Below are 14,637 nucleotides of genomic sequence, written 5' to 3' on the forward strand. Positions count from 1 at the left end.
ACATTTTGCCAGTGAACCATGATTTGAAGATGAGTAGAATCTAAAAAGTGAGTAAAAATTGTATTACCCCCACTACAATTCTTTATGAAATGCTGTAACCAGTTTGTATCTATGTTTTCTAAGTGTTGATAGTGTTATGGGTGGCATGGTGGCACAGTGGTTAGCACTGCTCCCTTACATCACCAGGGACCAGGGTTCAGTTCCAGTCTGATGATTACTTGTGTCAATTTTGCCCATGCTTCCCGTGAGTGAGGAAGAAGAGATACAACAGTGATATCTAGAACTGCATTGATGTCTCCGTAAACAGTGATGAGATGCTTCAGTAATGCATCATCTGATGAAGCATGGAAACATTGGCAGTAACATCTGGATTTTTGCATTATTCTGTGCATGTGCAGACTCCAGATGTTGCCGCCCTCCATGTCTGTGTTGTCTCCAGCTTTAGCTATTCTGAAGTACCCCTGATTTGCTCCAAACTTTTTCCTTGGAACTTGAGATCTAGCAAACTATGCTCTGAATGGCCTAATTCACAACATGCCCTGTTCACTCATAGCAACTTATGCTTACTCAATTACCTTAACTCCTTCTCAAGCCATGTCTTGATTTTAAAATTTGCATCCTTGTTTTCAAACTCTGTATGACCTTGGCTTCCTTATCTCTACGATCTTCTTTCCTCCCACAAATTTCTGATGTATCTACACTTCTGGTAAATTAACAATCCCCAATTTTATTGCTTCACTGTTGTTGGCTATGATTTTAGCTTCTTCGGCCCTATACTCTGGAAATCTCTCCACACCTCTTTGCCTCTCCAACTCACTTCCACTTTTAAACCTCCTTTCATTTGCACTAGTGTTTTTTTGTATGGCTCAGTCTTTGTTGCACCTCTGAAGCACCTTGAGAAGCTTTAAATGTGTTAAAGGCAGCTTAAAAATACAACAGGTTGTTTAGTGGATAGTTGTTGTCGTTACCTCTGCAGAAGTTGGGCCAATGTTCTCTCATTTGTAAACAGTAAAGACAAGTTTGAATAGTACTCTTCATACTCTTATGTAACCATTTTCTAATAGTAATCAGTTGTTTCAAAAGATGCAGCAAAAAGGATAGAATTCTTTCAACAAAATTATTCTTGTTAATTAATTTTGGCATTTTTTGGCAGGACAAGTACTAAAACCTTTACAGTGTCTGAAAGTGACATCCAGTGTAGACAAGGCATTTAATGGAATCTTTCAATCAATTTTTAATGATACTGCTGGTATAATAATTTTTTGCTTCTGTTGAAAGCTAGTTTATTAAGTCGTCAAGTTAAGTTGCTGATTCTAATTCTGACAAATGAATTTTTTTTTGGAGGGTCTGAAAATAGCAGTTTAAAGAAAAAAAGAGACACTGATGTCTCTTAATTGCCACGGGTAAATTTTGCTCATCGGCTTTGCATTTGACATTGATCAAGAAGAACAGTATTCACGTAGTTGCTAGCTGCTGCAAGGAATCTAAACTGTCATCCTCTGCTTTAGTTACTTAAATTTGTCTAAATTAACTTGAACACAATTATAAACATCCTTCAAAGAAAAAAAATCTACTGAAGATAAGCACTAATATCTGACAGCATATATTTCTGACATTTAGCGTTCATTTTAAATTTTTCAGTTTGCTGCAGCTTCTTCAAATGAGGCAGAAGAATGGGTTGAGCAGCTTCAATTTGTATTAAAAGGTAAGAGTTAAAACAGACATGGAACTAAAAGGTTGGCAGTGTTAGTCTGTCATTTTCTGCCTGTATCTAATTATTGTTGTTTTACCTCTGCTGGATAATGGAATTATTGGTAGTCACCTGTGGCAAATGCTCAACTTCGCTGGACCCTTTAAGTGAATTAGCACTAACTTGCAAAGCAAATCTGCACCTGCATGCAAGTAAGCAATCAGCACTGCTCTCTTCATTTCTTAACGAAATAGGCCCGAACATTCAAGACTTGAAACCCTTTTATTCACAGAATGAACTTTGCTAAAATGTGGCTTTACAATATTGTCAATGTTGCTCTAATTGCATTACTGCGTGCACATCCATTCATCCACCACCTGTCCAGTGCATATGGCTATAATGTTATGTAGGTCTCATATTTGTCTGTTCCTACTCCTCTAGCAGCATTTTGCCTTGTTTCACTCCTCTTCTAGCCTTTTTTAAAATCTATATTCTCCATTCCCCACTCAAACATCACCCTAAAATTTTCACTTGGATATCCAGCTTCTTTCCTCCTTCAATTTCAACACTTGTTTTTGTTGATTTCAAATTCCACTTCAAATCATCTAGCCATTTCTTCTGAGTCCATCAGTCTCCCTTAAATTTGGCCTCCAAATGAACATTCAAACGTTATCCATCACTTGACTTTGTCATCTCAGCCACTCTTTCCATTTCAGTAGTCTTATTCACGGAGAAGGCTGTCTTTATTTACCTGGTTATTCCTCACTATCCCTATTTTCCCTTCTGAAGTCAGCTTGTGTAATTGTCATAGAGATGTGCAGCACAGAAATAGACCCTTTGGTCCAACTCATCCATGCCAACCAGATATCCTAAATTAATTTAGTTCTATTTGCCAGAACTTGGCCTATATCCCTCTAAACCCTTCCTCTTCATGAACTCATCCAGATGCCTTTTAAATGTTGTAATTGTACCAGTCTCCACCATTTCCTCTGGCAGCTCATTCCATACATTCACCACCCTCTGCATGAACAAGTTGCCCCTTGGGTTCCTTCCCCTCTAACCCTAAACCTATGCTCTCTTGTTTTGGACTCCCCCAATCCAGGGAAAAGCCCTTGTCTATTTCTCTATCCAAGTCCCTCATGATATTATAAACCTCTAAGGTCAGCCCACAGCCTCTGGCGCTCTAGAGAAAACTGCCTCTTCCTATCGCTGAAACCCTCTAACCCTGGCAACATTCTTGTGAATCTTTTCTGAACCCTTTCAAGTTTCACAACGTCCTTTCTCTCAGAGGGAGACCAGAATTGCACACAATATTCCAACAGTGGCCAAACCGATGTCCCATACAGCTGCAACATAGCCTCCCAACTCCTATGCTCAGTGCTCTGAACAATAAAAGAAAACACATTAAACCCTGCCTTCACTATGCTATCTAGGTCAGACTCCACTTTCAACCAACAAATAAACCTTCTCCAAGTTTGGAGAAGCTACCCTCTCCAACCCCACAGTTTAAGTCATTTAGACTGGCACTATCAAATTTCAGGCTATAAAGCTGCTCGCATTCATAGAATCATAGAATCTCTAGTGTGAAAGCAGGCCATTTTGCCCATCGAGTCCACACCAACCCTTCGAAGAGCTGTCCACCTCCCTGTAACCCTGCATTCCCCGTGGCTAATTCTCTCAGCCTGCACATCCTTGAAAACAATGGGTCAATTTAGCATGGCCAATCTACCTAACCTGCATATCTTTGGACTGTGGGAGGAAATTGGAACACTCAAAGGAAACCAACGCAGGCAATGGGAGAATGTGCAAACTCCAAACAGATAGTCGCTTGAGGCTGAAATTGAACCCGGGTCCCTGGCACAGTGAGGCGGCAGTGCTGACTATTAAGCAACCTTTTGTCAAAGTACTTTTACACCTTTTGCACTTTGCTCAATTATCACCAGTGCCTTTGAGACTCTTGTACTTATAACACTTTTGACTCTCTCTCAAACTTGTCATTTCCCAGTACAGCTCCTACTTTCACTTGTTTATGTTTGGTGCAGACTATAATACACATGGTTAATAATTGTTTTGGCCATTTCTTACTATTCCAGCTGGACTACATCAAGCAAGATTTAAGCAAGATTTAGATTTGGTGGGCGGCACGGTGGCACAGTGGTTAGCACTGCTGCCTCACAGCGCCAGAGACCCGGGTTCAATTCCCGCCTCAGGCGACTGACTGTGTGGAGTTTGCACGTTCTCCCCGTGTCTGCGTGGGTTTCCTCCGGGTGCTCCGGTTTCCTCCCACAATCCAAAGATGTGCAGGGTCAGGTGAATTGGCCATACTAAATTGCCCGTAGTGTTAGGTAAGGGGTAAATGTAGGGGTATGGGTGGGTTTCGCTTCGGCGGGTCGGTGTGGACTTGTTGGGCCGAAGGGCCTGTTTCCACACTGTAATGTAATCTAAATAACAGAAAAATAGTGCAAATGCTGGAAATGAAGAGTCATATTGAACTTGAAACATTAACTCTGTTTCCCTTGCTGCAGAAGTCTCCTACCTGCTGAGTTTTTTTAGTACTTTGTTTTTATTTCAACAAATATTGAGCCCTGCTATCCTCTTAACAACATTACTCAGTTTTTCTGCATAACCAGCAGCATCCAAGGAGCAGGAAAGTTGATGTTTTAGGCAGGATCCTCGGGATTAGAATTCTTGTCCTTGCTCAATAACAAAATCCCTCCATTATCTTGGCCCTCCAAAATCTCTCAGCTTCTACAGTTTGTCAATTTTAAGAACATCTTTGGTCTGTTGTACCTTTTTTCACGCCCCTTGCCATCATCCTTGTGGCCATGTCTCCTGCCATATGAGCTCTAGCCTTTGGAATTTTCTTCTTTAAGATTTGCCTTAAGGCTATCTATAATGCATTTTGATGACTTATCTTAAAATCTCCTGTTTTAACTCCAAACTACTTATTATTTTAGTTTGCATGTGTAACATACCGTAGAATGCTTTCCTACATTAAAGGCCCTATATTAAATGGAAGTTATTTGTGAAAGTTTATAGGCATTTTGACACAGCAATCCATTTAGTAATCAATACTAAAATTTGAAAATTTAGGTTGTTGAGTGGAAAGCATCCTTAAGCAGAGGGAGAAATTATTGAAAAACTTCGCTCTCTGTTATAAAAGTTGTAAAAAAGAAGCCAAGAATAATTCTTGGAGTGAAGATTGTTAGTCATTGCTATTAATAAATGAATTAAAAATATTTTTCACTATATTGTACTGTATAACCTGATAGTGCTCTATTCCCCAAATATCATCAACTTATTTACAAATCCCTATGTGTACTTGCAGTACTTCCTGCCTTGAATTCATTGCTGGCCCTGACTGTAATCTTCAATGCTTACATCTGCCACCACAACCTTAGTCCTATTCCTGTCTCTAATGTCTTTCACTCATCCCCTCTCTCGCCATCTTCACCTTCCTACTCATTAACGTCCCTCATTCATTTACTCATCTCCTTCACACACTCTCTCTATCTCACTCAATACATAAACACCACTTGCCCCCCAACCCTGGACCACCACCTCCACTATCCACTCCATTATGCTTGGACAGTGTTTAGCCATCTTCGAAGTATCCTGAAGAATTCTCTCCCAGGCCCATCCAACACCCTATTTTACTCTCATGCAGCCTGTTTGGTCACTTGAATATCACTGGTGCAATTTTTTTAACTCCTTCTCAAGTTAAGTGTCACAGAAAATGTTGGCACTTCTAGGCCATACCAAATTCCTATTGAATATAGTTGTGTGCTTTACTCTGCCATTTCAGGGGTAGGTTTCAAATCACCCATATCATTATCTGTCTGTCTGTTATTTATTTTGCCATAAATAGGAGTTCAAACACTAGTTGGTACTGAGAGATGCCTATTGTTGAAAGTTCCATCTTTTGAATGAGAAATTAAACTGAAACTGTGAAAGATGCCATATCACAATTTTGAAGAAGAGAGAAGTTATCTTCTGTGTCCAGTATTTTATTCCTTGATCAATATCTCATAAACAAAAGACTGGTCGTATCTCATTGCTATTGTGGGAATATGCTGTATTACCATAGCGGCTTGACTTGGGAAGGTAGTGATGAGTTGCTTTCTTGAAACATTGCAGTCCACATGCTGTATTTAGATCTACAATGTCCATAGGGAAGGATTTTGACCCAGTGTCAGTGAAGAAAGAGTGCTATATTCCCAAGCCAGGATGGTGAGTGGCTTAGAGGAGTTTGCAGGTAGTGGTATTCTGCTGTCCTTGTCCTTCTAGATGGAAGTGTTCATGGATTTGGAAGATGCTTTCTGAAGATCTATGGTGAAATTCTGCAATGCATTTTATCTATTTTGTATACACTGGTACTACTGAGAGGTGTTAGTGAAGGGACTAATGCTTGTGGATGTTGTGCCAATAAGTCAGGCTGCTTTGTCCAGGATGATTTCCAGCCTTGAATGTGGGAAATATTTCATCACACTCTCATAGAAGGTGGTCAGGTTTTGGGGAGTCAGGATGAGAGTTACTGGACATAGTTTTCCTAACCTCTGACCTACTCTTATAGCCACTGTGTTTATGTGGTGTTTCTGGTCAATGGTAGCTCCAAAGATGTTACTAGTCCAAAGATGTGACAAAGATGTCAGCAGCAGAAGATTGTACTCAACCACATGCTGTAACCTCATGGCCTGGTTTATGCTTCACTTGACCATTAACATCAAGCAATCAAATCAGTGCTGGTTCAGTAGAGCATGCCAGAGCAGCACTTGGCATATCTAAAACTGTGGTGCCAACCGGGTGAAGTTGCAATCCAAAACTCTGTGCACCAAACAGCAGAAGCAGGAATGCATTAGAGCTAAGTGATGTCACAACCAATCAATATGATCGAAGTTCTCCAGTTTTGAGTTTAAATGTGCAGGCATTCTAGAGGTACAAGTGCAAAAGTAGTTAAGAGCAGCAATATAGGTTAACAGTTCCAAGTAAAGCATTAGGGCTCATTTCTGGAAAAAGAATAGAGAATTGAAAAGGGGGAAGTTATGTAAAGTATTTTTTTTTTAAATCCTTTCAATGGCTAGGTCTCATGAGAATACTCTGCACATAGTTCTGGTCATCTTATTGTAAAATGAACATAGAAACACTAGGAACAGTGTGACTGAAAAGCTGGAACTCTCAATTCTCAGAGGGAAATGGATAGTTGGTTTGCCAAAGGTCTTTAAAACTATAAAGGAGTTTGGTCGTGCAAATTTCGTAGAACCTTGTATAATTAGAATTATGAAATAGTTAGGGCAATCCAGTTGGAACAGTATATATATGCTGACTCTCCACTAGCACATGCGTTGCTTCATACCCTTATGAGAGCCACTTTTCTGAAACCTCACTTTGCAATTTTTCCGAGCTTGACCTAGTTTCACATGTACATCCCACAGCTGCTACCCCATGGTAATCTCTGACCATATGCTGGCTTTGCAAAGCAGGAAGATCTCTTAATGCCTGTTACTGGGCAACAATATCTCTCCTTTCCCGGAAGACCTGGAGGAGAAGCTGCAAGGAGACTTTGCTGAACATAGCTGAATGGGGCCATATATTCGAGGAGAACACCTCTGGGACACCCGGACCAACCAACCCAACCACCCCGTGGCTCAACACTTCAACTCCCCCTCCCACTCCACCAAGGACATGCAGGTCCTTGGACTCCTCCATCGCCAGACCATAGCAACACGACGGTTGGAGGAAGAACGCCTCATCTTCCTCCTAGGAACCCTCCAACCACAAGGGATGAACTCCGATTTCTCCAGTTTCCTCATTTCCCCTCCCCCCACCTTGTCTCAGTCAAATCCCTCAAACTCAGCACCGCCTTCCTAATCTGCAGTCTTCTTCCTGACCTCTCCGCTCCCACCCCACTCCGGCCTATCACCCTCACCTTGACCTCCTTCCACCTATCACATTTCCAACGCCCCTCTCCCAAGTCCCTCCTCCTTACCTTTTATCTTAGCCTGCTGGACACACTTTCTTCATTCCTGAAGAAGGGCTTATGCCCGAAACGTCGATTCTCCTGTTCCTTGGATGCTGCCTGACCTGCACTTTTCCAGCAACACATTTTCAGCTGGGGCCATATATTGTTTACTGAGAGACATTTCTCAATATTTATAGGGGGTGCAACACTTTCTAAGTCCAAAAGGGCAAGACAAGTGGTAAGAGAATGATAGCAACTTAATGTTCAAAGTTGCATAATCCTCAAAAATGCTGCTCGCTCATGGACTGGATGGTTGTTTGGATGCCATTTGTGGACTTTAACCCTATGAGCTGATGGCAAAGTTGTTAATTTCCTGCTTTCTTATTCAGCAAATAGCCAACTCTAATGCATCTCCAAATCTAATTAACTGGCTGCTATGTAATTGTGCACATCCAACCATTCTCTTAGCAAGAGGCTCCAGTGATTTCCAGATCTGACATCGGAAAACTCACCACGGCAACAAAACTTCCACTCTTAGATCCATTTTTATAATGATTTGAATCCTCATCAGTTGTGAACCTGTAGGGTGGAGTTGTGTGTTATTAAAATACCTTGCACCTATAGACTAAAATGTTCACTTTCAAATAGGGAAACCCTCCATATCCCATTGCTCAATTGCTCCTTATCAAATAACATAGGTATCACCCTATTCTTTACAAATTGGGCCCATGTCAGAGTCATCAATCCATCAGAGGAGCTCTTCCTGATATACCTTCAAAGACTGACTCCCATTCTACATGCAAACAGGTGTAGTGCAACTACCACTGGTATTTGTTCATCCGAACCCTTATTGCGGAGGATCAATCATGCCACTCTCATTGCAATACCATAGTATAGCCTATATGCCTGCAAAAAATATTTTCAGTTAGTAGTGCCTCAAATCGGTTCATTGCTGTAAATGTTAACAATATTTACAGAGATCATAACAAGATTGAAATTTCAGTGCAGTAACCAAGAGAATGCTGCATGGTTTCAAGCACACTTTTGGGCAAGTTGTTCAGCTGAGCTCACATCAACTTGAAGATTCAAACAGAGTAAAGATCCCACAATATGTAGTAGCTTACAGTTCTCCTTGGTCAATGTTCCTCACACAATTGATGTGTAAGTTTCATCCTCCTCCTCCTCCCCCTCCTCCTCTGCTTGTTGCTAGCTCCAAACCATGGCATTAACATTCTCATTGAGTGGAATGTTAAAGATTTATATTATTGTTACTTTCATGCTGTTGATCAGGATATATAGAGGAATCACTTGAATAGATTTATCTGTTTCAACATTACACCACATTCTCCATATCCTAACATTTCACTTATTGTTTTTTGAAAGACAGAGAATCTGCAATGATCCCAGAAGATGATGAAGAAATGTATGATGATATAGATCCAGAAATTAAAGATGATAATTTCAACCAAGTGCCAATAGATGATGACATTTATGAAGAGCTTCCAGGTTTGTGCATGTAAAATATTCAAATTGCTCATAAATTATGTAAAAATATATGGCAATAATGACCAGTTAATCAAATTTTGAAGTTAGTAGTTCTTACATTCTTCAGGTTTACCACAATGGACAAAAAAAGTTGTGGGCTAACAGGATAATTTATTTTAATACCGTGAAAGAAATTTCAACAAATTAATTGAATTATACTACAGAGAAAACTAACAAGAAAGCCTGTATCATATTATGGATGAGTGGTGCTGGAAGAGCACAGCAATTCAGGCAGCATCCGACGAGCAGCAAAATCGACGTTTCGGGCAAAAGCCCTTCATCAGGATTCCTGATGAAGGGCTTTTGCCCGAAATGTTGATTTTGCTGCTCGTCGGATGCTGCCTGAATTGCTGTGCTCTTCCAGCACCACTGATCCAGAATCTGGTTTCCAGCATCTGCAGTCATTGTTTTTACCTCATATTATGGATGCACTGTTTAAATCATCAAGGGATCGATGCGGTGAAATAACTTCATTGCTTAATTCAGTGAATTTGTTGAAATTTCTTTGGGTCTGAAAACTGGTGGCAATAATTACATAGTGGTCAAATAAGCAGGAATGTGCATATAGAAGTGTTGGTGTGCTTGGTTAAAATATCAAATGGAGAGGCAGAAATATTTTGAAAGTGATACCGACGTGCACTAATCAGATCAAGTTAAAGTATTTGAGTACTGTGCTATTATTTCATAAATGTTTTGAAGTCAATTAAATACTGTATTATCAAGTACTATTTTGATATTCTCATTCAAATAGCAAAAAAACCTATGAAAATAATTGTAGTAAATAGTAAACAAATTAGATTTGTTACTATATTAAAGGCCTTAAAATTCAAGACTGCTAACGTGATAAAAATTAAGGCAAGAAACAAAAGTTGTAATGAATAGTTAATTTCTCACCTATTACTGGCAATTCAACAAGTTGAGAGATTATTAAAAGCATAGAACATATATGCAAAGAGCTTGTGTTAAGCCTTTGTAGAATAGTGGTAAAAACAAGGACTGCAGATGCTGGAACCAGAGTCTAGATTAGAGTGGTGTTGGAAAAGCACAGCAGGTCAAGCAGCATCCGAGGAGCAGGAAAATCGACGTTTCGGCAAAAGCTCTTCATCAGGAATAGAGGCAGGGTGCCTGCAGAGTGCAGAGATAAATGGGTGGGAGTGAGGAGAAAGTAGCATAGAGTACAATAGGGAGTGGGGATGGAGGTGATAGGTCAGAGAGGAGGGTGGGGGAAGGTAGCAAAGAGTACAATGGATGAATGGAGGTGCTGATGAAGCTGATAGGTCAGAGAGGAGGGTGGAGTGGATTGCTGGAAAGGAAGGACAGGTCATGGGGACGGTGCTGAGCTGGAAGGTTGGAACTGGGGTGAGATGGGGGAAGGGGAAATGAGGAAACTGGTGAAGTCCACATTGATGCCCTGGGGTTGAAGTGTTCCGAGGCAGAAGGTAAGGCGTTCTTCCTCCAGGCATTGGTTGGTGGAGGAGGCCCAGGAGCTGCATGTCCTCGACAGAGTGGGAGGAGGAGTTGAAATATTGGGCCATAGGGCGGTGGGGTTAATTGGTGCTGGTGTCCCGGAGGTGTTCCCTAAACCGCTGTGCTAGGAGGGGTCCAGTCCCCCCAATGTAGAGGAGACCGCTTCGGGAGCAATGGATACAATAAATGATATTGGTGGACATGCAGGTAAAACTTTGGATATGGAAGGTTCCTTTGGGGCCTTGGATGGAGGTGAGGGAGGAGGTGTGGGCGCAGGTTTTGCAATTCCTGCGGTGGCAGGGGACGGTGCCAGGAAGGGAGGGTGGGTTGTTGGTGGGTGCGTGGACTTTTACCTTTATAGAATAGTGGTCCAGCCTCAGCTCAATTATTGTGGCTAATTCTGTGCAGTGCCTATTAGAAAGGGTGTCACAGCCCTTCAGATGGTCTAGAAGAAATTTACTAAAATAGAACAGAGGATCAGGGGCTGTAGTTATGTTGATGGGATAGAAAAACGTGGAAGTTCTTGATGGAGCAGGGAATGTTAATAGAGATTTGGTAAAAGTCTTTCAAATCATGTTTTTAAAATTCATTGAGATGTGGGTGTCGCAGTCTAGTCCAGCATTTATTAGCAATCCCTAATCGTCCTGGGGAAGGGTTTGGTGAGCTGATGTGGTGAGCTGACGTTGTGAACTGCTGCAGTTCTTGGGCTGTAGTTGCACTCTCTGTGCTTAAACGGGCATTCTAAGGATTTGTCCCTGTGATGAGCAAAAAACAATGATATAATTCCAAGTCGAGCTGGTGAGTGGCAAGGTGTTCGATTGCCTATGTTCCTTTATCCCTACAGGTGGTAAAGGTCGCAGGTTTGAAAGGTGCTCTCACAGGAGCCTGTGTGAGTTGCTGCAGATCAGTTTGTATTTAGTACATACTTTTACCACTGACACACAGTGGTACAGTAGTGAATGTTGAAGGTGCTAGTTGGAATGTAAAATCAAGCAGACTTTTGTCCTGGCGAGAGTGTAACCTCTTGAGTAATGTTGGAACTGCGTTCATTCAGGCAAGGGAAGAATATTCTTGAAGATATCTTCAAGATCTGAAAATGTGTTGCTGGAAAAGCGCAGCAGGACAGGCAGCATCCAAGGAACAGGAGAATCGACGTTTCAGGCATAAGCCCTTCTTCAGGAATCTTCAAGATGGTTGATGGGCTCTGGGGAGACAGTTATTCTCTACAGAATTGCTAGTCTCCAACCTGTTCTTGCGACCACAATATTTTTATGGCTGGTCCAGTTCAGTTTTTGGTCAGTGGTAACCCCAGGATGTTGCCAGTGGAGAATTCAACAATGATGATGCCATTGAATATCAAGAGAAAGTGCTTATATCCATTCTTGTTAGAGATGGTTATTGTCTGGTACTTCTATGGTGTGAATGGAAGAGGTTTTGATTGAAATAAATGACATATTGTTTCTAGTGAAAGAAGCGTTAATATTCAGAGGACAAACTTAGCAGGAAGAGGCAGTGGCATAGTGGTATTGTCGCTGTAATCCAGAGATCCAGGTACTTTTCCAGGAACTTGGGTTTGAATCCCACCACGCAATCAAAATCTGGAATAAAAAGCCTGATGGTCACAAAAGACCATTTATTTTACTAATGTCCTTTGGAGAAATGGTGTTGTAATGATAATGCCCTGAAATCAGTAATCAAGAGGCTCAGGCTAATGTTGTCCATGCAGTGGTTCTTTGAATTCGATTAATAATTCCTTGCTCACATTAATTGGGGCATTGAATGTGATAGCAAGGAGATGTGTATAATGTTGGTTAGGCCACAACTGGAATGCGGTGTGCAGCAGTAGTCACCCCACTATAGGAAGGATGTGGTCGCACTAGAGACAGTGCAAAACTGATTCCCCAGGATCTTGCCTAGGCTGGAACGATTCTGCATGAAGAGCATCTAGATACACAGGGATTATTTTCCCTTAGAGCAGAGAAGACTAACCAGGTATCTAATTGAGGTATACACTGTTCTGAGGAGCATCGATAGGGACCCCTTAGTAGAGGGGTCACTAACTAAGAAGTGCTATTTCAAGGTATTTGAGGAAAACCGTTTTCATCCAGAGGGTTGTGGGTATCTGCACACTGCCTCACAACATGGTAGAGTTGGGAACCCTAAAGGTATTTAACAACAATTTAGATGAGTATTTGAAATGCCCTCGCATACAAGGCCAAATTCAATTAGAATGCATGATTTTTTGATGACTGATATGGTCACAGTGGGTCAAAGAACTGCTTTCCATGCAATAAAACCTCTATGATAGAGATTTAAAGTGAAAACTGAAGAACCAGGATGTGACTCGATAAAATGTCTGCTCAAATTGAGATCTCTGTGCTTGACTGCAGCACTAAAGAGTATGAGAACATTCAGAAAAGAACAATTGCTCAGTAAAAGAACAGTTGAAGGGCTACATGAAAAAGATATAGGAAGGAAAGTAATTGGATACCATTACTAAAGAATCAGCACAAGAAAAATGGATTGAATGACCTCTTCCTGTGTCATTCTATGATTCTACACAACTGATTCCTGGTAGCAAAGGCTGAAAGAATGCCTTTTTTTAAACTCATCAAATGATTCTTTTTAGAAAGTGGTTTGTGATTCTAATTCACTCAGTTTTAAAATATGGATGCTATTGTATCATGACTTCTAAAGATTTTAACACTTAATTTACGGGAAATCAGGATACTGAAGAGAGCAGAATTAGAACGCATGTTACTAAGAGGTTAGAGGCATGGAGGAATTTGAACTGAGAGCCCATGTGGGTTAGTAAATACAAGGTACTCAGATGAGCAGAACTTAGTGTTAGTCAGGATTTGGGGAAGCCTGGTCTTTGTAGACCTTGTCTTAGAAAGGACGGCCTTTATTCTACCTTGGTCAAGGCTAGTGAAAAGAACAAGACTTACGACTGAGGTCAAGTCATGTGAACTTAAAGGGCAAGCAACGCAATTGACAAAACAAAAAGAGAGATAAGAGTAAAAAAGAGTTCCTTAGACAAGTGGGAGATGGGAAGTAATGGGAAACCATCGGTGCCTCGTGCAATATTTGCTTCAATGATCTACACTCGGAAATTAGAAGAGCAGCATCACATTTAGCAGATGCTGTCAGCTTGAGATATAGTGCTGCGTGAGACTGTGTGCAAGATACAAAAAGACAGCAAACTATTTAGCTAAGAAGTAAATATGTTTTCTAAACAACTGAATGTGAGGTATTACATTTTGATGAATAATGAAGCCATGTCTTCCTCAACAAAGAATTTTAATGAGTTCTGCCTCATTGAGTTGTGAATGGTTTGGACTATTATATAAACAACTGGAAGTGGAAACTCCAGAAACATCTCCATATTAATGGTAAAGGAGATAACCCATCAGTACAAAGATGAGGCTGAATCATTTGCAGCCTGAAGTGTCGATGGATGTTTCATTTCTACTCCCTCCTGAGATTCCCAATATCCCAGGTGTTAGTCTTCAGCCAACTCAATTCACTCCATGTGATGTCAAGTAACCGCTGAAGCATGGAATGTTGCAAGTAAAAGTGTACAGAGTTCTGCTGTTAGTATCTGACTAAATAGTGCAAGATAAGAAACATTTATGGGCTGTTTATGTTATAAGTCCGATATGATTCCTACATTGTGATTGAAGATTGATAAATATCATGAACCAAAAAACAGGCGCGTGATTTTAAAAGGAATAACTTCACATCTCTATGACTTGCAGTGATTGAGTAACTCAAGAAAATTTATTGTCGAACAAAACATTATTACAAGCATGCATTGAAAGTCATAGTCTTGCAAATGTATACTTAATAAGCAGTTAGAGTCATCAAGTGTAAATGAAATAACCATGGATCAACAGCAGATGAGCAAAAATCGAACAAAAGGAAAACAAAGACACGTGGAAGTTCGTGGAGCAGTAGAGACTTGCAGAAACAACAG

The 14,637-nt window shown here is 40.8% G+C and overlaps 1 protein-coding gene across 5 annotated transcripts in view; it reads left to right on the plus strand.

The window, feature by feature from the left end:
* Nucleotides 1–14,637, plus strand: part of skap2 (src kinase associated phosphoprotein 2) — a 277,737-nt gene that overhangs the window by 184,581 nt on the left and 78,519 nt on the right. For all 5 annotated transcript variants that reach the window (XM_043689567.1, XM_043689565.1, XM_043689566.1 and 2 more), the window contains exons 8-9: nt 1,642–1,705; nt 9,033–9,155. In XM_043689567.1, coding sequence (XP_043545502.1) covers nt 1,642–1,705; nt 9,033–9,155 — 187 coding nt within the window. The remainder of the gene's footprint in view (nt 1–1,641; nt 1,706–9,032; nt 9,156–14,637) is intronic.

This window comes from Chiloscyllium plagiosum, chromosome 5 (genome assembly GCF_004010195.1).
Source record: "Chiloscyllium plagiosum isolate BGI_BamShark_2017 chromosome 5, ASM401019v2, whole genome shotgun sequence".
Taxonomy (NCBI): domain Eukaryota; kingdom Metazoa; phylum Chordata; class Chondrichthyes; order Orectolobiformes; family Hemiscylliidae; genus Chiloscyllium; species Chiloscyllium plagiosum.